The 24,559-nt window shown below is 45.6% G+C and overlaps 1 protein-coding gene across 1 annotated transcript in view; it reads right to left on the minus strand.

The window, feature by feature from the left end:
- Positions 1–24,559, minus strand: part of AK4 (adenylate kinase 4) — a 94,337-nt gene that overhangs the window by 28,021 nt on the left and 41,757 nt on the right. The window contains exon 4 of the mRNA XM_027874001.1: positions 18,825–18,944. Coding sequence (XP_027729802.1) covers positions 18,825–18,944 — 120 coding nt within the window. The remainder of the gene's footprint in view (positions 1–18,824; positions 18,945–24,559) is intronic.

Below are 24,559 nucleotides of genomic sequence, written 5' to 3' on the forward strand. Positions count from 1 at the left end.
AGAAGAACAACAACAAGAAGAACAAGAAGAACAAGAAGAACAAGAACAAGAAGAACAAGAAGAACAAGAACAAGAAAAACAAGAACAAGAACAAGAAGAACAAGAAGAACAAGAAGAAGAACAAGAACGAGAACAAGAAGAACAAGAACAAGAAGAACAAGAAGAACAAGAACGAGAACAAGAAGAACAAGAACAAGAAGAAAAAGAACAAGAAGAACAAGAACAAGAAGAAGAAGAGGAAGAGGAAGAGGAAGAAGAAGGAGAAGGAGAAGGAGGTGAGATTTGAGTTGGGATTTGTTGATAACCTCTAATTTATCATATATATACATATGTATGTATACACACACATATACACACACACACACACACACACACACACGTATATTTGTGCATAGTGATTTGCAAGTTGTCTCTCCATTAGCCTGTGAGTTCCTTGAGAGCAGCACCTGTTTTTTGTCTTTCTTTGTATTCCCAGTATTTAGCAAAGTGTCTGGCACGTAGTAGGTGCTTAATAAATGCTCACTGACTTGCCCTGCCTTCAGAAACTTGCTACTTGATCACCGGCAAAGTCCCTCGACCTCTTCGGGTTTCGGTTTCTTCATTTATAAAATGGAGACTTATCATATTAGCATTTCCCTCACAGTTTTGTTGTGAGGATTAAATGAGATTACATTTCAAGCGCTATACATTAACAGGAGCCATTTTGTAAATTCCAAAGCAATCTGTCCTGGTACAGAGGTGCCGACTTCACACATCTCTATGGTGCAATTTCTTGGCGTGGGTCCTCCTCCCCGAGTGAAACACGCTGGCCTTGGCACCATACCTGCCCACCAATGCCAAGAGCTCCAAGGCTATTTGAGCAGGAGAGGCCACAGCAACAAGCTGGGACAATGGAAGGGGAAAAGAGGACGAAAACGCTTCTGTTTTTCTAATTTGGAAAGCATTCACTCCAGGGAGAGGGAGCCAGGCCAGAGGCTTCAACTCCACTCCAAGACAGGAAATAAGAGCTTGACCTGATAGAAACAGAAGGCTCCCTTGGAGGACAGATCCCCAAGTCTTCCCAAAAGCTGGGGGGAGGATGGCAGTTTTCTTAAACCCTGGTAAAAAACTACTTGGAAAGCCCAGGCTGCAAGTTGCCCCAAACACCTTAAATAGGGATTAGTAACATAATCACAACCATTTGGGATTTCAGGGTGGAATTGTGCAAGAAAAGGCCAAATGGTCCATGCCCTCTGACTCAGGAACTGATCCCCTGGACCCTTATGAAGTCAGAGGCAAAAAAAGAGAGAGAAAAGTTTCCCACGACACCCAAATACTCAGGGCAAAACTCGTGGGGTGGCAAAGAACTGGGGGCGGGGATGGATGCCCTTTGGGGAGTGGCTGAACAGGCTGTGAAATAAGAACGGAATATGGAGAATAACTGGACAACAACAAAGGACAAGCCATCAACAGGCATTTATTAAGTGCCTACTGTGTGCTGAGCTCTTTGGAAGACTCCTGGGATACAAACATAACAACAGAATAATCCTTGCCCTCGAGGAGTTTACATTCTATTGGGAAAGACAACACACACATGTGCAAATAGATACAAAAACTGGACAAAATAAATCCTGAGTATTTTGAGGGTAGAAGAAATGAGCATCTGGGAGGCATCTTCCTAAAAGAAAACTTTCCCATCCCCCTTTAAGGCCAGTGCCTTCCTTCTTAGATAAACTCTGCTTCACAGTGTCTAAACCTTGTTTGGACATGTTGTCTCCCCCATTAGACTGGGAGCTCCTTGAGGGCAGGAAAGAGTTTATCTTTCTTTACTTATTTTTGTCCTTTTTTGTATCCTAGTGCTTAGTATAGTACCTGATATACACTGGCTGTTTAATAAATGCTTGCTGGCTTGACTCATAAACAACTTGGAAAAAAAAGGATTCAGAGAAATACAAGAAATCTTATATGAACTGATGCAAAGTGAAGAAAGCAGACCAGAAGAAGCAATATACAGAACAACTACAACAATGTAAGGGGGTAAAAATCCAATAGTGGTTCTGCAAAACAAAAAACACCTCCTTCCTCTCAGCAAAGGTGGGGGACGACAGGGCAAAATGTTTTAGACACTGGGTCACTGTGCCCAGGGTCTCTGCTTTAGTTGTTTTTCTGGTTTTTTGTTTTTTGTTTTGTTTGCTAGGAAATGGGGTTAAGTGACTTGCCCAGGGTCACACAGCTACTAAGTATCAAGTGTCTGAGGCTGGATTTGAACTGGGGTCCTCCTGACTTCAGGGCCTGTGCTCTATCTACCGCATCACCTAACTGCCTCTTTATAGTTGTTTCTGTTCTAAATGAAGGCTTTTTTTTTTTTTGGTGAGGGGAGATAGGATATTTCTAGAAATTACTAAGACATGACTACAAAAGCCATCAACGTAACGTATTATCTAGAAGATAATTGCAAGTTCAGGCTTCAATGAACATGACTGTTCTCTTCGTCCTGGCTTGGTCAAGCCACAGTTCACTCCATCTCAACTAGAACAGGAGGGGCAGCCATCTTTCTTCACAGCTACTAAGCATCATCACTAATGGTATTTAAGCAGGACTTTTATTTGACTGTCTCTTCTCTCAGGTTTCAAGCTTACCACACCTACCTGGATTTTTCATGTTTTTATAACTATCTAGAACTTCTACTCAAATCCACATGTGTTATTAGCAGACGCTGTAAGAGTAGAGAGTATGCCAAATAACACTCTGTTCCAGATGTCAACAGATGTCACATGCAACAGCCAATGATCTCCATCATCCTAAGCATCCCAACTTTTCCATTTGGCCGGCAGCCTCTTCATTTGTTCCCTGACAAATGGTCTCTGTATTACCCATTTGTTTATTTAAGCCTCCCGGGCTCATGGTGTCTAAAGCTAGAAAGGACCTGAAAGGTCAGCCTGATTAACCTGTTTGTCTTACAGAGGAAGAAAATGAAACCCAAGGAAGTGAATCATCAAAAAGCCCTCGGTCAGGCCCAACTCCAGCCATTATCCCCTTTGCAATATCTTCAACACCTGGCCATTGATGACTTCTGGCCTAACAATAACTTTGAGATAGACAGAGCCACAAGTGATCCCAAGTCCTGTTACAGATGGAGAAGAAACAAAGCCACCACATTTACTTTTTATGACTGCATTAGCTGTAACAACAACAAAAATTAGCTGCATATATGTACTAAAACAATACGTATTAAATGTGCTGGAAAGACAAGTTTTCCAGAGAAAATTGGATGCTTTTAAGCAAACCCAAATGCTGAAAGAAAAAAAAGTCATGTCTCCGACATGAAAAGAATTTCTTACATCATATAAAGTTGCATAAAGAACTACTAACTGTAAAGTCTCACTCAAAAGCAGCAACACTTACTACCTGTTTACTACTTGCAGCTACTGATATAATTAAAAGCAATTTCATATAGTTCCAACAGCAGATAATGCTGTGGCAAGAACTACCCTTATGCCTTAAGACCTTTGAAATCAATTAATCTAAGAAACCAACATCTCCCAGTTTACATTGCAACTGACGAAGCAACAGACGCAATTTAAGAGGCTCATTTGATTACACGTGCACTATTATGCTGTTGAACGGATGTTCGGTAGTGTGACCAAGTAATGACCAAGCGTGGACCCAGAGAAGAGAAGAGAAAAATGCATCTCCCTCCTTTCTTCAAAATCATACAGGATTATGGGGGTGAATGGAACATGGACAGGCTTAGTAGTTGTGCTGATAAATATTGCTAACTTGCTTTGTCCCCCCCTCTCTTATTTTTATTGAATGTTACAAAGAATAGCTTACTGGGAAAGGAGGAGAGAAGCATATCACCAGAAATAAAGGTAAAGGAAAAAGTAACAACATCAATTTTTTTTAGAGAAAGAAATATTAGTATGGGTTTATGCCTTTGCATACTTACTAAAAATGAAGCTACCTCAAAAGAAAATTCACAAAAACATGTGGAGGTCTTTTTTAAATGATATAATAAGGGAGCTTTGTATTAAAGTCTACCATGAAAGAACTTGACTGATGACAGCATAAAATACAGGTATGAACACTGGTTTTAAAAAGTGCTACATGCATATGGTTTTTCAAGTAGCAATCAATTTCATTAAAAAAAAATCTGTTAAAAGGATCACTGAAAATCTGTGTGATTATATTAGGACAGAGCATAAAACACTTTTATAATACTGAAAACTGAGCTAAAATCTCCCTTCCTGAAATGTCCATCCAATACTCCAAGTTTTTACCTCCAAGGCCAGCCAAGGCTCATCATAAGAATCTTCAAAGTGTAGTGTAAAAGTGCTAGATTTGAAATTGGAGGAGCTGGGTTCCAATTCTGGCTCTGTCACTTAATACCTGGGTGACACTGGTCCTCAGCTTCCTCATCTGTAAAAAGAGGGTTTGGACTCAATGCCCTGCAAGGTTCCATTAGATCTCTAATGAGGACCTCCCCAAATGCAGCCCATTCCACACTGGGAGAGCTCTAATGCTAAGAAAGGTTTGTGTGTGTATATGTGTGTGTGTGTGTGTGTGTGTGTGTGTGTGTGTGTTTTACATAAAGCCTAAAATTCACCTTTATGACTTCCACCCACTTCCCTTATATCTTAATCAACAATGAGCATCTACTTTGTGCCAGAAACTGGGCTAACTGCTAGGAATATGAAGACAAGGGGGAAAGAGTCTCTGCCCTCAAGGAGTTTCTATTCTTTCAGAAAAGACCACACATGCATATGTTTAAAATAATTCAGAGAAGGACATTAGCAGTGTGAAAGATCAAGGAAGGCTCCATGTAGAAGGGGGCACTTGATCTGAGTCTTGAAGGAAACAGGTTTCTAAGGGTTGGTAAGAAGGGAGTGCAGTCAAGGAAAGAAGGGACAGAATTATTTTTATCAGAAAAGCACAGAGCTGGGGGACAGAGTGTCACGTATGAGGAGGATGGGACTGTGGCTCCATTCACAACACTACCTGAAAGACCAAGAGAAACCAAAGAAATGTCACAAAATCAAGGACAAATGTTGCAATTTCTTAAAAAAAAAATGGAAGAGAACAGAGTACAAGCTACAGGCTAGTGAGCCCAACTTTGATTCCTGGGAAAATTTTACAATGCAACATTAAATCATTTGATCCCTACAACCCTCCAGGGTAGGTGGTCTTATTATACCCATTTTACAGGTAAGGAAACTGAGGCAGAAGTGACTTGCCCAAGGTCACACAGGTAGTTAGTATCTGAGACTAAATTTGAACTCTGTTGTTTGAGAATTCCAGTAAGCAAACCACTGAGCCACCTACTTGTTCTGCCTAATTAACTCCACTCTTCCACTCTCCACAGCAGCTCTTTCAAACCTTTCCATCCCTCCTCAAACCTTCCATGGTTCACCCTCTCAGCTGAGAGCCTTACCTCATATTTTAACTGAAAAAAGAATGGGGCCGTTCACTGAGAGTTCCCTCATCTCACATCACCGAGATGGGTTCCACCACCTCCTCCTTTGCCCTCATCTCCCAAGAAGAGGTGGCCCTCCTCCTTGCCAAGGCAAGCTCGTCTACCCCGCACAAGCGACGTCGTTCCATCCCATCTCCTCCAGCAGACCTCCCTCACCCAACCTCTATCATCCCAACCTCTCAATTTTCTTTAATCTCTCCCTGTCTGCTACTGGCCGCTTCCCTGCTGCTTACAAACACGCCTGTGTCTCCCTCTTCCTCAAAAAAACTTCACTTGATCCTTTCCTGGCCACTAAATATCAGCCCATAGCTGTCCTGCCTTTTGTGGCTAAATTCTTTGAGAAGGATGTCAAGGTGCCTCCACTTTCCCTCCTCTCATTCTCCTCTTAACTCTCTTCACTCTGGCTACGACGTGATCAGCCCACTGCAACAGCTCTCTCCAAAGTTCCCAGCAACCTCTTAATGGACAAATCCAACAGCCCTTTCCAGGTCCTCATCCTTCTTGAGCTCTCTGCAGCCACTGAGGATGTCCACGATGCCCTTCTCCCGAACAGATCCTTTGCTTTCTAGGTTTTGGTGACACTGCTCTCTCCTACCAGTCGGACCACTCCCTCGAAGTCTCTTTTGCTGGACTTTTGTTCAGGCCACACCCACTAACCAAGGGTATTCCCCAGGCTCTATCCTTGAACTCGTCTATGTCCTCTATGATACTTCGCTTAGTGATGGAGGCAGCTCCCATTGATTCAATTTTCATCTCTATACTGATAACTCAAATTTACTTAGCTAGCCCCAGCCTCTCTGTTATCCCCCAATCTCATGTCTCTGACTGCCTTTAAGACATTTTAAACTCAATGTCCCACAGACATCTTCAACTCAACATGCCCAAAACGGAATCATCTTCCCCCCTAAACCCTCTGCCTTTCTATACTTCTCTATTATTGCTGAGAGTAATACCATCCCTCTGGTTCCTCACAACCTGGGAGTCATCCTGGACTCCTCACTCTCTCTCACCCCACCCCCACATCCACTATGGTGCCCATTTCACCTTTGCAGCGTCTTTCCTCTGACCCTGCCCCCACCCTGGTGCAGACCCTCATCAATTCATGCCTGGATTACTACAACACCTGCTTGGTGTGTACTGTGGGGGGGGGGGGGAATAGGGGGTCCTGCTTGCCTCAAGGGTCTCGCCACTCCACTTCATCCTCTATTCAGCCACTACAGTGATGTTCCTAAAGCACAGGTCTGACCATGTCACTCCCCTACTCAACAGGTTCCCAATTACCTGCAGGATCAAATATAAAAGTCTGTTTAATATTCAAAAGCCTTCATAACCTAGCCCCCTCTCCAACCCTGCCAGTCTTCTCCCACCTTGCGAGCAAGCACACACACACACACACAGGCACACACACCAAGTTGATCCAGTGACACTGGCCTTTGGCTGATCCTTGAACAACACCCTCCGTCTCTGGCTCGGGCCATTTTCTCTGCTGTCTGTGCCCATGGCTGGAATGTTCTCCCTCCTCATCTCTGCCTCCAGGTTTTCCTGAAGTCCCAGCTTAACCCTACCTTCTCCAGGAAGCCTTCTCAATCCTTCTTAATTCCAGCCTATTCCCTCTGCTGGCTATTTCCTCTTTATCCTGTGTATGACATGTCTGCACATAAGCATTTCCACGTTGTCTCTCCCCTCAGTCTGTGATCTCCTTGGGATCAGGGACCGCCTTCTCCCTGTTGCCTTTCCTCCTGTCCCAGGGCTTGTGATGGTACCTGGCACATAGTAGGCACTTACTCAAAGCTGAATGACTGACTGACCATTAACAACATCAAGGAAGCCCCACTTCTATCTGCTTTACTGCTGCCTTCTAAGGCCCACTGGGCCTTTCCATCAGACTTGCAGCTGAAATCTCCTCGTGAGCCCGTTGAGGGCAGAGCCTGCCTCATCAGTTTTCCCAGGGCTCAGAACAGTGCTTTGCATATTACTAAGCAAGCACTTAAACGCTTCTTCATTTCTTTGTTCAATACTGTGCTTTAGAGATTGTGCCAAGAGGGCTCAGTCAGTGCTACCCTTCTTCCTCATTCCCACTGCCAGGTTTCTGCTGGAAGATGTGACATAGAAATCCACATCCCATTCTCAACATCAGCTAGATAGCTGCTTACCCTCCCCCACCCCCAACACCTCTCTTTAATCAGGAGCAAGGGACAAAAACACCACCTGCACTAGAGGGAGGTCCTCAAGGAACCCTCTAGGTCCAGGGGGGAAACCCACGGACTCCTTATTAGAACAAATTTTAAATGAATAAAACAAAATACAGATTACAAAGGCACCCAATTATATTGAAATACAATTATCACGGCATTTTTAAAAACCAGGTCTTTGGATGCCAGGTTAATACTTTAGGATTTTAAGGCTCTTTGTCCCGGACTCCCTAATCTCAAGTTATCCCCAGATTCATTCTCCACAGTATTATCTGTCCGAGAGAATCACAAGTCATAGGCAGCAGCTGTCAGGAGTGACAGGTGTCCGAAGGCTCTCCATCACAGCCTGGATGCAGGCAAGGAAGACCGCCAGCGTCCCCAGCTATCCTTCACGCCAAGCCCACACGTGGCCGCCTGGATTCTCCTCAGTGGGGATGACTTTTTTGAACAGTTTATCTCCAAATGGAAAATGTCAGCTCAAAGCTCCAAAGGTCTATTCAGTCTTCAGGACAGACATCGTACCATTAATGTGTTTTCCGAACAAGGTCCTCGATTCTCAATCTGTCATCAATGCAGTTCTTGGATCATTGTTTTAAAATGCAAAAAAAGAAATTGTAACGTAAATGACCTCTCATTTAGCAGTTCTATGATCCGAAAACCAGTGGATATATCCAGTGATGTATATGTTGTCTCCTCCATCAGACTGGGAGCGCCTTCTAAACAAGATCTGTTTTTGCCTTTATATCCACAGCACTTAGTACACAGTAGGTGCTTAACAAATGCTTACTGGCTTCCTGACATTTTTCATTTGCAGAGTGCTTTCCGTATCTCATTCGATCCTCACAACAACCCTGTGAGATAAGTGTCATTATTTATAGATGAAGAAACTAAGGCTTAGAAATGTTAAGTGAGTTACCCAGGTCACACAGTAAGTAAACATCTGAGACAGGATTTGAACCCAGGTTTCCCACATCTGGCAGTACAGATCTACATCTGGAATTGGGGCTGATGAAATCTCTCAAACAATCAAAGAAAGTCTGGAAGGGACCTTGAAGATTATCCAGTTCAAGACCCTCGTTTTACAGAAGAGAAAACCGAGTCACCACCCAATAGAACTTAAGTTTCTTAAGGGAAGGTTTTGTCCACTTTCAGTACTTGTATCCACAACGCCTAGCATAGAGCTTGGTTCCCATCAGGTTCTTAATTGATGCTTGTTAATTGACTAATTGACTGCCCAAAGTTATAAAGCTTACTCATTGGTGAGCTTAAAACTACCCACAGCCCCAGACTGCTGACTCCGGTTTGGGGCTCCTTCTTACTTTTAACAGATTCACAAATCAGTAGGTACCTTCACTGAGACTCATCTCCACAGTGGGCATGTGATTGGGGATTGAATACACAGGGACCACCACTCTGGTCCATTTGCAAATGGGCCATTTTACCTGGAAATCATCCAACAGGATGTGCCCCGGTGTCAAAGCGAGATACACTGTCCCCTTTGCTGCCTTTTTCATCACTAAACTGCTCAGTTGGTGCTGTTCAGTCACGTCTGACTCTTCACGGCCCCCTTTGGGCTTTTCTTGGCCAAGGTACTGGAGCAGATTGCCATTTCCTTCTCTGACTCAATTTACAGATGAAGAAACTGAGGCAAACAGGATGAAGTGAATTGCCCAGGGTGACACAGCTAATAAGTGTCTTGAGTCCAGACTTGAACTCAGAAAGATGAGTCTTCCTGACTCCAGGCCCAATGTTCCAGGCCTATCCACTGTGCCCCATAGCTGCCCCTTAAAACAAAGGTTAAATTCAGGACTTTAAAAGGCAAACAATCACATTGATTTTAAAAACAGTCACTGGCCCGTAAGACCAGTGAGCTCACAGAACAACCGAAGGACCGCCATTTCTAACTCAGTGACTGTCCAGTCAACGAAGCTGCTTGACATACGGTGAGGAACTGGCGGTTGCCTGCTGCTGCTGGTCAGGACGTCCATCCTGCCCAAGAAGCAGGAAGGTGACCAGGATGTGGCGCAGGAGACCTCTGCAAGTCCCCAGAGGGCAGAATCAGGAACAATGCGGATAGGAGAGGGGCGAGTTTCAGAGAAGCTGTCCATTCAATGGAAAGTGTGTAGGGGAGGGGGAAAGGGCGCTAAGCCATGAGGCAGGAAAGACCTGGGTTCGAATCCTGCCTCCCACAATACCTGGGTGACCTTAGGCAAGTCACCTGATCTGACCTGTAAAAGCCAGTGGGGATGGGCCATACAATGTCTAAGGCCATTCTTGCTCTGCATCTTTCATCTGATGTTCCTATGTTGTTGGGGGGGTGGTTGTTTTGTTTTTGTTAAATTTACTTCACTGTTTAACTTATCGTTCAATCAATTTGACAAAAAGCGCTCTTTCCTTTGCTGTTCTCCGATCGCTGGGTCAAGGTCTTCCTTCGATCGGGCACAGCCTTGAGGTGCTATCAAGCCAGCCTGCTCCTGGGGATGGGTCAGAACATGTCAGATTTGTGGGACCATTCTTCCTCCGTCCCCTGCTCTAGGCCACTCACAGAGAGAAGAAATAAAGAAAGAACACACTTTCTGATACTAATCCAAGACAAACGGTTTCTTCCCCTTAGAAAGCAGACAGAAAGCCATTGCCCAGTGTGTGGACGGAGAGCTGGGCTTGGAGTCAGAAGCACCTGGGTTCTATCTCCAACCCTACGCTCTGGACAAGAGCAGAGAGGAAAGGGGCATAGGGACTTGGGGGCGGGGTCTGCAAAGGGTGAGAAACAATCCAGTCACACCCTGAAGGGGGAGAGGAAGAAGCCCAATGGTACCTCACTTCTGTAGAGGGCTTTCAAGTACGCAAAGCACCTCCATTTATATATGTTATCTCATCTGATCTCAACCACCCAGTGGGGCAGGTAGTACAGAGTGGGGGCGGAGGTGTGTGTGAGAGAGAGAGAGAGAGGGAGAGGGACAGAGATGGCAGGGAGGAAGAAAGATGAGAGAGACATGATAGATGAATAGACAAACATGAGATAGATGGATAGACCGAGATAGATAACTGGTAGACAGATGAGAGAGATGCATAGAACAACATGATAGACATGGATAGACAGACAGACAGATGCATATAGATAGACAGACTGATTTAGAGCTAGTAGGAACCTTAAAGGCTGTAAGGATCATCAATTTAAAACTAGAAGAGAATTCAGAGACCGTCTGGTCCAACCATGGACCTGAGGCCAAGGGAGAATAAATGACTTGTTCGAGCTCACATAGGTCATATGGGACAAAGGTAGAATTTGAACCAAGGTCTTTTGACTCAAAATCCACTGTCTTTTCCCTCGTATGAATATTTCTACAAATATCCATCATTCCTATTTAACTGATGAGGAAACTGAGGTGCAGAGGTTAGGTGACCTGCCCAAAGTCACAGAAAGACAAAGGCAAGACAAAACATCTGGAACTGATCTCAGCTCTTCTGTCCTGTGCTAATTTCTAACAATGCTAAGAGACACTAAACTAAAAAACCAGTAAGTCTCCTACGACTTTTACCAAGAAAATCGACAAGCGCTAAGCACATTAACACGCTTGGGGCTCTGCCATCCTCCCGGCCCCCAGACACCCTAGGTGCCATCCTTAACTCTTCTCTTTCTCTGCTGCCAAGTCTTACTGGCTCCACCTTCCCAACATCCTTCCTCTACATTCCCTGACGCTGCCTCCACCCTGGTGCAGGCCCTCATCACCTCATTCCTCCATCACTGCAGCAGCCTTCTCCTTGGCCTCCCTGCCTCCAGCCTCTGCTCACTCCAGTTCATCTTCCACTCAGCTCCCGAGGTATTCTTCCTAAAGCACAGGTCTCGATGTCTCTGTATGTGGAATGGTCTCCTCCCTTCCTCATTTCCTCCTCATGGCTTCCTTCTTCTCTTGGCTCAGAACCCACCTTCTGCAAGAAGTCTTCAATGCTACTGTCTTCACTCCAAAAATAATAGAGTGGTTTGCCATTTCCTTCTCCAGCTTATTTTACAGATGAGGAAACTGAGGCAAACAGAGTTAAGTTACTTGCCAAGGGTCACACAGCTAGTGTGTATCTGAGGTCGGATTTGAACTCAGGTCTTCCTGACTCCAGGCCCAGCACTCTGTACACTGTGCCACCCAGCTGCCCATTTATAAATGATTTGTACATAATTGTTTGCATGCTGTCTCCCCGTGTTAGACTGTGCTTTCTTTTAGAGCAGAAACTGGTTTTTGCCTTCCTTTACATCCCTAGTGCTTAGCACGGTGCCTAACACATAGTAGGTACTTAACAAATACTTGCTGACTTGATTCCTAACACAAACTGAAGGCCATTAACTCCTCCTCCAGACCTTGGTTAAAGGCCTTAAGATCAATGACAAAGGCATGAATTGAAAATGTACCTACTGTGGGCAAAGCTCAGTGCTAAAAACTGAAGATACAAATGAAAAAAGCATGACATTTCCTCCTCTCATGGGGCTCCCAGTCTAACTAAGTAAGATGGCATAAAAAAACGGTTCAGCTCCAGAGCTCAAGGAAAGGCCCTAAGGGGTCCTTGGGATCCACGCTGAGATCTAGACATGGGATCACAGATTTAGAGCTGGAAAGGACCCCAGAGGACAGCTAGTTCAACCCCCTCATTTTCCAGAGGAGAAAACCAAGGTCTAGAGGTCCAGGAACCTCCCCAAGATCTCACCGGCATTAATCAGCAGGGCCAGGACAAGATTCTAAGTCTTCTGACACTGTGACCTTGAGCCAGTGACTTAATTTCTCTGGCCTCAGTTTGTTTCTCTGTAAAATAAAGACAGGCTAGATGACCTCTGAAGTCCCTTCCAGTCCTAAATCTACGATCTCATCCCACGAGACCGCCAAGGTGCCTATGGGATCGAGGACTGGATGTCGACTCCGGAAGACTCGAATTTCAAACCATGATTTTATGGGGGCGAAGTCACTTAACCTCTGCCTGCCTCAGTTTCCTCAACTGCAAAATAGGCAAGATAATAGCATCTACCTCACAAAGCTATTGTGAGGATCAAACAAGATTCAAAGTGCTTCGCAAACCTCAAATGTGTGCTATTGTTATTCTATATTATTATATTTATAAATAATAATAAATGTCTATAATCCATATTATTATTTTATTATTATCTGTTATTTATTATATTTTGATTCCAAGTTCAGTCCTCTTCTCACTGGAACCCTCAGCTTCCCCCACCTCCACCCCAACCATCCTGCTACTTCAGACCTTTGTATTAGGACCAAAAGAATCCACGGAAAACTCCATGGATGGCTGCGGGAGCCCAAGCACCAGCACCTCGGCCAGCGCCCAGACCCTCCAGCTGAGCCAGCCTAGGCATGGTCAAGTGCTCACAGCACAGGAGTCAGCCCAGAGCAGCCAACACTAACCCTGGCCCCTGTGCAAGACGAAGTTTGTTTGTTTGTTTGTTAATTACAGTGTCTTCTATTCAGTTTAGCTCACCCTCAATAAAATCTGAATGGCCGCTGGCTCCCGGAAGCACGTTTCTCAAGTCATGTTTTCACATAATCTTCCACTGCCCAAGATGCAAAAAATGTAACATAGTCTATTTTCTTCTAGCATCTTTCAAATAAAAATTGCAGGTTGCTTAATAATGGTGTTTTAAAAGTCTAATCAAAAGTAGTCCTATTGGGAAAAGGCCCTCATGCCTAGAATGCCCTTTCTCCCTTCTCTCTCTCAGAAGTCCCGATTTCCTTCAAAGCTCAAATCAACCCATATTGCTGTCATAAGACCCTCCCTGCTTCTTCCAACTGCTTGGGGCCACCTTCCCCTCCAATTATTGTGGGACTACTTTGTACACATTTGCAGCTATACCTGATGACTCCCCTTGTAGAATGTAAGCGCCCCATGGGCAGGGGCTATTTCCTAATCATTTTTGTATCCCAAGCCCTTAGTAAGTGCCTGGAATATAGTGGGTGTTTAACAAATGTCTACTGCTTGATTAGCAATTCCCTCTTTCAATGAGTCAAAGGATTTCATCCCGATTTCCTAATTAAACCTGTCTAATAATGAGCCCCACATGAAGCTAACAGCATATCTACCTGCTGCAGCAAATCAACAAGCATAAATAAACTCCTGCTATCCATCAATCCGCAAACATTTATTAAGCGCCTACGACGTGACAGGTACTGGGCTAAAAGCTTGAGATACAAAGAAGGACAAAGACAGTTCCTGCCCTCAAACAGCTCACAGTCTTTGGAGGACCAGAAAAGGCTTCTTTCAGAAGGTGGAATTTCAGCTGAGACTTGAAGGAAGCCAGAAGGCAAGAGGTGGAGATGAGGAAGGGGAAAGAGTACCAGGGAAAATGGCTGTCCTGGAGTCAGGAGATGGAGGGTCCTTCTCAAGGTAAAGCAAAGAGGCCAGTGTTACTGGACACGTTGTGCTGAGCTGTATGCTGGGTGGAAGGGGATACTGAGGCAAAGAGTTTATACTCTACTGAGGCGGGCTATACAAAGATAAGCATGAATATACACATGCACATGTATGTTTATATAATTATATATGTGTATACAGGATAGACCTGCCTGCCATCTTATTGGTATGGGAACTCTCTTTTTTTTGTTTGTATTTGTTTTGTTTTGGGGTTTTTTTTTGGCTAGACAATGGGGTTAAGTGACTTGCCCAGGGTCACACATCTGGTAAGTGTTAAGAGTCTGAGGCTGGATTTGAACTGAGGTCCTCCTCACTCCAGGGCCAGTGCTCTATCCACTGCACCACCTAGCTGCCCTGGTACGGGAACTCTTAATGAACAAACTCCCTGCACCAACAGAGGTTTGTGCCTGCTGTGCAATGTACAGTCCTAAACCGCCGCCCCAGGCAGGCACTGAGAGGTTAGGGAGCCTGGCCAGGGTCACAGAGTCTGCGTCCAATGCAGGACCTCAAACTCGGATCTTCTTGATTCAGAGGCCAGGTACCCATGATGCCTCTGCACAAGGACATGGGATCCTGGATCTAGACTTGGAAAGTATCCCAGAGGCCATCTTCCAGATGAGGTAACCAAGGCCAAGGGAGGTTACCCAAGGTCATACAGAGGAAGCATGAGAGGCAGGCTATGAACCCTGGGCTTCTTCCCATCACGCCAGACATATATACATACAAACATACATAGTATAATAGCACCACAGTTGGGGAGTTCTTGATGGGCATCACACGGGAGGCGGCATTTGAGCTGAACAGTCATCCAACGAACCACAATCATAGGATTATTTCTTTGGGGCTGGACAAGACCCAGGAGCCATCTAACCCAATCCCTTCATTATACAGAACAGGAACCAAGGCCCAGAAAGATGAAGGCACTTGCATAAAAAGATCATATGGTCAGTCACAGTGAACAAGCATCGATTAAGCACTTTCTATGTGCATGGATTATGCACTTCCTATGTGCATTGCTCAAGCACCTCCTCTGTGCAGTGTTTAAACATTCCCTTTGCGCCAGGAACTGCTCTCCATAGAAAGTGATAGAGTTGGGATTTGAACCCAGGCTTCCCGTCTCCAAACCCGGGGCTCTTTCCATCCTGTCACACCAAATAAACCAAAGGCCAAAACAAGTTTGGCATAAATGGCAGCCCAGTCTCCACAAAGGATCCTCTGATAGAAGTGGGAGCTAATGGGTGTGGAATGCTACACAGATCATCAGACTTTCCAATATTCATTAGTTTGGCTGGATTATTTTTTGCCTTTGTCATCCTTTGTTATGAGTGACGGCTCTCTGGAAAAAGGAGAGGAGAGAGATAGATAGACAGGAGATGTAGGATAGTGACTAGATTTATTAAAGATTTAATGGGATTCCTTCTACAGATAGAAACTGTATCTTCTCTGCAACTTATAGTCTTAAGAGAATTACCCAGAAAGCTAAGGGCTTAAGTGACTCACCCAAGGTCATACTTCCAGTATGTGTGAGAGAAGCTGGACTTGAACCCAGGTCTTCCTGGCTTAAAGCAGCAGCTCTCAATCCATTTCCATTGGGAAACATCAGTGAAGTAAAAGCCAAATGGAGGCAATATGCCACACGTGTGTTTTTGTACACATATGTGTACTTATGTGTGTGCACATATTGACAGATATACATGTATAATGTGTGTGTTCATATGAACATAAATATATGAATGTGTGTATATGCACACACAGACAGACACACACACACACACACTGGGCATCCCCTTAATGCAGCTTTAATAGTTTAAACCAACAAAAATAAATCTCTCCCTTGCATAATGACGTAGAAAACCACAAGTTGACATTATTGTTGTCTTGTCTTTTTATTTATTTTGTTTATACCTTAATCTGGCACTCGTTGGGAACGTGACATCTCCGATTTAAACTGCGCTAAGCAATCTCATCAACCATGATGGGGGACGGCCACGAAACCCACTGATTGCCAGAGTGAAGGCAGCTTGTTTTCCAGCTCAAGGCCCGGCCCACACAAGCCTCAATGAGGAGCCCCCACCCCCACCCCCCAAGACTGGCCTGGTGCTTTCTTGGCTCTTGTCTCTTCCCCTCCTACCCACCATTTGCTAGATGCCTGGCTTCAGAGCCATCTGGACCATGGAAATTTCTAGTTCTCCATCAGTTTGCATTCTTTTCTTAATCTCCCTTGTTCAACCACCTTTAACACACATACACACACACAACCCACAAGTGTACATTTATCACATACATGCACACACATGTAAATGTGCACGTGTACAGGTAGCCACACGTATACATACTTAAATTGCATGTTTAGATACACACGCTTGCATACATAAGCATATACACACATATGTCAAGTCTGTCACTTGCACAAGGAGAACAGACAAGGAACACGGACGCCACACCCGCCTTGGAGTTGTCGGGGCCAGAGAGATTCACTGAGTCCTCTAAAAAAGCCACAACTGAGGAAATAAACCTCAAAGGAAAAACCAAACACACTGAGAAACAGCCGCGATGAGAAAAACAACATCTCCTGAAGGGGAAATCAGAAGATCCAGGTTCAAATCCTGGCTCTGTTATTTACAAGCTGGGTGACTATAACCAAATCACTTTCCTTTGCTGGACAATTTGCTCATCTGTCAGATGACAGGGTTGAATGAGCTGATCTCTAGGACCAACCAGCTCTAAATCATTCCATCCGTCCATCCGTCCATCCGTCCATTCATCCACTCATCCACAACCACTTGTTGGCATCTTGTCTCTAGCATTAGAATGGGAGCTCCCTGAAGGCAGGAGCTGTGTTTCCGGTTTTTTTGGTTTTGGTTTTTGTCTTCTGCAAAACTGGATTTTAACCAAATTAAGGTGAAGATAAAAGAGATCACAGACGGATGATTTTTAGCGGAAAGAATGATGGCGATGGGTTTGCCTCCCTCACATTCTCCAACTGATGTGTCTATAAAACATGGGGAGCCTGACGTACTACAGTCTTCTATCAGGGTAGTTTTCTACTGAAAAGACTCCTACAGGGAATCCTTTGACAAGTAAAGATCTCTTATGTGAAATATTAATTAGGCACACACCCACCCCTTAAGAGAAAAATAAAACCATGATTTTCCAAACTTGGTTAATTCAAGGGGAGGTATTCATTTATTTGGTCAGCGCATAGGATTTCATCTGTGTAGGGATATATGCGGGATATACAGGCAATTCAGTCCTAAGAGTTGCCTTGGGTACTAAGAGGTCATCCCGGGGGCATGGGAAAGGAATAAGCATTTATGTAGCACAGACTGTGCTAAGTACATCACAATATTATCTCATTTGATTCTCATTAGCAACTCTGAGAGGTAGGTCCATTTTATAGCAAAAAATTGAGGCAGAGGGTAAGTGACTTGTCCAAGGTCACACAGCTAGTAAGTGTTCACATTTGAACTCAGGCCTTCCTGACTCCAAGCCCGATGCTCTAACCACTGAGCCACCAGTTGCCTGTTCCATAACACAACTAGTCTCTGTCAACCTTCTTACACGCCATCTCCCTTCAAACAATCTATGGCACACACCTGCCTTTTTGCTGTCACACATTCTATCTCCCACCACTATGCCTTTGCACTGGCAGACTCCCATGCCAGGAATGCCAACCCCTTCTCATCACTTCAATCTCATGGAACTTGCGGATTCCTTCACGACCAAGCCCAAGCAGCGCCTTCTTCTTCAAAAGGCCACTTGGTCTCCCCTGCTGCCAGGGCCTTCCCCGCAAAGGTAACTCTGGTATCTTTTTTTTTACATGTTTTATGTAGACCAATATATGTAGGGGTTATCACTAACATCAGACTGTAAGCTCCTTGAGGGTAGGGGCCATTCATTTTTGCCCTTGTATCCTTGGTGACTAGTACAGTGCTTGGCATACAATAGGTCCCTATTAAGTGCTTGGTGATTGATTCCTAACTCCAGATGTATCATTCTTTCCTTAAAAACCATTTGAAATAAAGCCGTTTAATAAATTTAGCAAGCAGAAACAACCTCAAGTGAGCATGCTTTGGTATTTTGTTTGAGCATCCATTCTGGGACAAGGGCTTTGCCTACTCCATGCAAGAATCCAAGGGAAAAGTTATCCCTTCTTTCATGGGATGTCTCATTCCCAGGTGTTTCTGTCCACCAAAGACTTGTGGCTTCAATGGTAGTATGTATGGGCCATGTAGAGAGGAAATACCTGGCATTAGGAATGTATACACTTACAAGAAGCAAAATTTAAAACGGCTGTCTTTGTGCCTTTATTCAATTCAACAAATATTCATTAAGCACCTACTACGTGCCAGGCACTATGCCCTGTGCTGGGAGTGCAAACAAAGGCAGAAACCCAGTACGTGTCCTCCAGGGGTTCACACTCCTATGGGGAAGCCAACACGCAAATAACTATGGACAAACAAGCCAGAGAAAGGGGTGAATCGGTCGCAGAGGGGACAAGGAGGGGGCCTCTACTGACCATAAGGCCAAGGCCTTGGATTCCAAAAGGTTCCTGAGGTGGTAACCAAGGATAGGGCTGGATTGCCGATGCCTCTTCCGGCCCCAGACTGGAATTCAGTTCATGCTGGGATTATTCCACTTTTCTCCCTCTTGAACCATTAAAACATTTTGAGGCAGTATTTTCACATTTATGAGACTTTACATGGAGATACAAAGCAGACCATCCACCAGTGTACCTCTAGAAAGCCGGCCTGCCCACACGCCCCACTCACCATCAAGCAACCACGGCTGGACCCGTCTGGACTCCAGTTCCGTCATCATTAGCCGTGTTATCACATGATCGGGAATCAAGAGACCTTGTTGTATGTACTGCTTGGCCAGAATACCCAATTCTATCAGAAGAGAAAAAGGGGTGGGGGGAGAGGAAGACACATTAAGTTTTCTAATACTGTTCTCACCCCACTTTCCAGTCTTCTCTTCTGAGCCCATGCCCTCGTCGCATTTTTCCCATTCAATAGGTTGTCCTGGTCGATGTGATAAAAAAAAAAAAAGTGAGTTGTTACAGCATTTCAAGGTATTTGGTATCCAATTTACTGGGAAGGTGCGGCCTGGACCTGAGGATTAAACGGTGTAAAGGAACTGCCAACAATATCATGTACCACTCCTTTGTTGACTTACAGTCTTAGAAACATTTCAGATTCATAAAGGGTCTAAATGGGTGAGTACTCATTAGCAGAGGAAAGATATTTACCTCCCAATGTCAAGCATCAATTCACAGGAACGTAGATTTAGGGCCGAAAGGGACACTGTTGGTGTCTGACGCTTCATGAACCCATTTGGGGCTTTCGTGGCAAAAATACTGGAGTGGTTTGTCATTTACTTCTCTAGCTCATTTGACAGATGAGGGAACTGAGGCAAACAGCGTTAGGTGACTCACCCAGCTAGTGAGTGTCTGAGGCTAGTTTTGAACTCAGGAAGACGAGTCATCCTGATTCCAGGCCAGGTGCTCTATGCACTATGGCACCACCTAGCTGCCTTCGAGGTCACAGATGACAGAAGCAGAGCCCGGGAAGGGACACTGATTGATCTCTACTCTTAGAAAGTCGCCGCTAACAGAACTGAAGTGGGGATGGGTTGAACAAATTATTAACAGCGCTTAAACTGGCAGCCGACTAGAAACCAAGTACTTGGAAAACTTATTAAAAGGTTCCTAACAAGAGATACACTGTCTTCTTTCCCGGGAGGAGAGTTATCAGCTAGCATCTTAAGTGGCATAGCTCACACAGTTCTATTAGGTTCTCATAAAAGATGAAAAGCCCAGCATGCCAAGGATGGTGAGCCTGGAAAAGGCCTGGAGGAGGAATCTTGTCTTCCTGGACTTTCAGGCACCAGCTACTCCGGACTCCACACACATGAGCCTGGACAGTGAGCGAGGGATGGCTCGGCGGCCTCCAGGACAGCAGGCAAGCTGGGGACGGCCCGGCCCCCAGGACGGCGGGCGAGCCGGGGACGGCCCGGCCTCCTGGAGAGTGAGCTAGGAACAGCCCGGCTTCCTGGACAGTGAGCCAAGGAGGGCTCAGCCTCCAGGGAAGGTTGATCCCCGCTCCTTCCGAAACAAGACGACCTGAACGAAGGCAGCCAACATACAGACATGGTGCAGGACTAAGTGTGGAATCATGACCATCTCCAGCAAAGGTCTTCTTGGAAAAAGGAAATCCCCAAGCCCAGCCCAGCACGGTAGCAATTCAGCCCGAGTCATGCACCGAGGAAGGCTTTTGCTATTGCTGTTCCTGGCGCCCTGGAAATACGAAACACTTTTCCATTCAACAGGAAAAATCCTGGCCTTTATGGAGCGCACACCTACACACTGGGTTTTCTTCTCTGCATAACTCTGTGCTTCAGGCTGTTGGCTTGGCAGAGACGATGCACTGCAGTGGAAAGCCGGTCCATTCCTTCTCCGTGTTGATCATCTCTAATCTCTCCAGTCTAATCTTGTTTGTACACAGCTGTTTGCATGTTGTCTCCCTCCCTAGACGGTGAGCTCCTTGAGGGCAGGGCTTGTCTTTGCCTTTGTTTGGATTCCTGGTGTTCAGCACAGTGCTCATTGTACAGACAAGGGCAGAGCCTCCCCTAAGGCCCCACGGATGCTAAGCGAGAGGCACTGGGAGGGAGTCAGAGGACTGAGTGCCGGACAGGACGTCACAGCTCGTCTAGTCCAGCGCTCTCCTCTTACAGACAACCAGAGAGGGGCTCGGACGCCGGCCGTCTGTCCCCAGTCCTGCCTTCACCACTCCTCCTGCTTGTCTCCAGCTTAACGTCAGCAAAAGGAAGTTTAACATCCTTCTGTGAACAGGTTCCAGAGCGCCCTGCTTCCAAGTCAGAGGCCCTCTCAAGGCCTTCCCCCCAGCCCAGCTGCTCCTGGCAGGCCCAGCTCTTCCCCTCTAAAGCCGGAAAAAGAAGGAACCGCCCCTCCAACCTGGAAAAAAATAACATCAGCCTGCCCTCCCCCATCTAGAACAGGAAGCGGCCCAGGCCAGAGGGGCTGGCCTGGGATAAGAAGGCACTGCTGGGGAGGAGTTCCGAGCCGAGGTGCAAATATTTGTGTCGGAAAAGAGAGGGCCATCCCAGGAAACTGGGCCTCCGGCCACTCTTCAGTTTGCCCGGGTGCGTCCTAGGAAAAACACTGTTGTGAAGGAAGGGGATTCTACAAGCGTGCTCCCTGCAAGGCCCCGACTCCGGCTGTCCAGCGGGCCCGGGAATCCCCAACAAAGCGGCATTCAGAGAAGACGGCACACACCCAGGCTCCCAAACTCACAGAGAATACGCTAAAATATCCTCTGGCCAACTCGAGGCATCCCAAGAAGGCTAGCAGCGTGGAAGTCCTGCTTTCTCTTTTTTTTATTTTTGCAATTCAACAAAAAGTGTTCGAGATTAAACAGCCCCCCAGTTTGATCAAGGCCACATGTAAGAAAAGCGCCCCTTCAGCAGGGGAAGGATTCAGTGTTGGGTGACAAAACACCCCAAGTTACAAGCACATCTACAATCACAGGTTTGTCAGTCTAAAGCTGGGAGGGATTTCAGAGGCCATCAAGGCCATTTTACAGACGGGGAAACCGAGGCACACAGTCTTCGGGGCACCCTGGAGACCAATGAGTCCAACTAAGTCATTTTACAAATAAAGACACAGAGGCACAGAGAGGTCAACGGACTCAGTCAACGACACACAGGTAGCAAAACGTTAGTGGTGGGATCTGAACTCCCACCCCTAACCCTGCGATTCCAGAGGTAACGAGTGTTCTGGGCCGTGTGGCCATGAGACCACAGCTCCACTGTAGACGGATGGCCCAGTCTCTCCGGGAAACAGATCCTCCCCAGGGGCCCTGGCCTATGGAAAGACAGTCACAACGATGTTCTAACCAGACCTCTGGCCAGTATGCACCAAGAGTCTCCCCTCTCCTGCTCCGTGATGGCCCATTACGGCCCGTTATGGCCCAAGAGCTGACCTACCACAGAGAGCTAGGCCTGCATTCAGACTGAAGCTTAAATCCGGCCTCGGATGCTTACTGACCGTGTGACCCTGGATAAGTCACTAACCTCTGTCTGCCTCAGCCTCCTCCTCAGTGAAAGGAGGACAAAAATACGAAATCACATTTGTAAAGCATCATGCACTATTCGAATGCTCATCATTATCATTATATGTACTAATACTTCCATTTCCACGCCCCTCCAGAAGTCTGCCAAAGTACTTGACAAACGTTTTCTCATTGGATCTTCAGGACAATCCCGGGAGGTAGGCGACATAGGCAGTGTTAGCCCCATTCTATAGACTGAGACAGTGAGAGGTTAAGCAACTTCCTTGAGTCGCACAGATAGTGGACATGGGGAAGCAGAATTTGAATACAAGTCTTCCTGACTCCAAGCTCAGAAATCTACCCAGGACCTCAAATCACCTTTCAACAGTTTTACAATACTGATTTTTTAAAAAATAACTGCAACTAATGGCTTGTTCTGCTCAATTTCTATTAAACTGCAATTCAAGGTCACAGGCTCTTGAAGACTACTGGGATTATTTCTTCTTCTATCTCTATTTGATTCTGAAGAATTGTTTAAATTATCTCATAGAATTGGGAGACACCCTTTTTCCTTGATCAACTCTCAAAATGTCACGGCTGGTAAAGGTCCAACAAGTAAGATGTTTCATTGACATAAAACCTCACCTCCTCTTTAAAGCCAGACCACTGGAGTGACCCAAATACACTGAAAAAAAGAGAAAAGATCTCTTTATTTGGGGCTGGAAAAAGACCAAGACAGCGGTGGATTCTGCTAATTTGGTGGGGAAGCCCAGACGTCAATGGGGCCAATCCTAACTCAGGACATCTTCCGCTTCAGGCCTCTTACAGAGACCCCTTTAGCTAGTGAAACGCAGACCAGGCAGATACTTAAAGGAGGGTGCCCAATGGCTACCACCACAAGGCACCTGTGCAAGTGGTTGGTGCTTAATAAATGCTGGCTGGATTGAATTCACGGAATTGGGTGTGACCACAGAAAAGAAAGGCAGCGTTCCAGTGGGTCACGCCAACACTAAATGGATCAGACAGATGGAAAAACAAATTAACACCCAAAAGGTCACTGATTTCAACATTCCTGGGGCCAAAAGGCTTCCAAAGGGGAGCGAATCGACAGGTCTTCATCATCTGGGAAACTAATTTCCTTCCTTCCCTCCCTGGCTCCACATCTCTGATCCCTCCACGACTCACCCCAAGGGCTCTGACCTCCTGGAAGCGCATCCTATTCCCCTTAATTCTTACTGAGCGCTCTCACCACTGACCTTCTCAAATCATTTTGTATAAGCTTATCTGCTGACGTGTGTTCCCCTTAGAATGTAAGCTCTTCGAGGGCAGGCATTTGTTTTGCTTTTGTCTTTGGAACCCGCTCGTACCAGAGCACAAGCAGCTAGGTGGCGCAGTGAACTGGACCTAAGAGTCATCCGAATTCAAACCCAGCCTCAGATACTTACTAGCTGTGTGACCCTAAGCAAGTCACTTCATCCTGTCTCCTCATCTGTAAAACGAGCTGGAGAAGGAAATGGCAAACCACTGCAGTATCTTTGCCAAGAAAATCCCAAACGGGATCATGAAGAATCAGACACAACTGAACAACATTCACCTAGCATAGTGCCTGAAACATTGCAGACAGACACTAAATGCTTATTGATTAATTTTTAAATGTGTTTGTCTGCATACATACTATTTCCCCTCTACAATAAACGCTTTAAGGTCTGCAAGGTACTTCACAGCAGATGTGAGCTCCCTGATGGAAGGTGTTCCACTTTAGGCTTTGTATCCCCTGCAGCTTCCCCAGAGCCTGGCACCCAGAAGGTGCTAAATAAATGCTCCCTGATTGAATGAGCCTCCATTTTCTATGTGAGAACGAGAGGAGGGGAGGAAAACTGAATATCGTTCGGTCCTGGACTTTTTTCTTTTTCAACAATTTAAGAGAAATAGCTGTAAATCTAATTATTAATAATTCTAGTAGCAGCAATAACAATTGATATTTATAGAGCCCTACTCTATATGTCAGGGATGGCTCTTGGGGGAAGAGAGATGTATGAGAAAATGAAGGTGAGAAAAAGAAAGATGGACTTTTTTAAAGTAACTCTACATGTCACTCTCTCTAATCACGCAAGAGTCATAGCACTAAAATGACAAGGACTGAGTCAGAAACTTTGAGGCAGGAGAGACGGGAGAGAGAAACAAACAAGGGATATGGAAGGAGGACGGGGAGAGAGGAAGCAAATGGTGGAAGGAAGGCAATGACCAGGAACTGGACAACTCAGAGAGAAAAGAGGAATGGAGCCTAAGCAGAGAAGGAGACTGAAGAGAGGAGAAAAAGGGACGGCCACAGAACAGCAGGCAAGGAAGAAGGGGGGAAAGGAGATGGAGAGGAGACTGGAGGGGAGAGAAGGGGATGGGACCACCCCCATAGTTATTTCAATGACGGTGGTGGT

This window comes from Vombatus ursinus, unplaced genomic scaffold (genome assembly GCF_900497805.2).
Source record: "Vombatus ursinus unplaced genomic scaffold, bare-nosed wombat genome assembly UNPS02014804.1, whole genome shotgun sequence".
NCBI lineage: Eukaryota > Metazoa > Chordata > Mammalia > Diprotodontia > Vombatidae > Vombatus > Vombatus ursinus.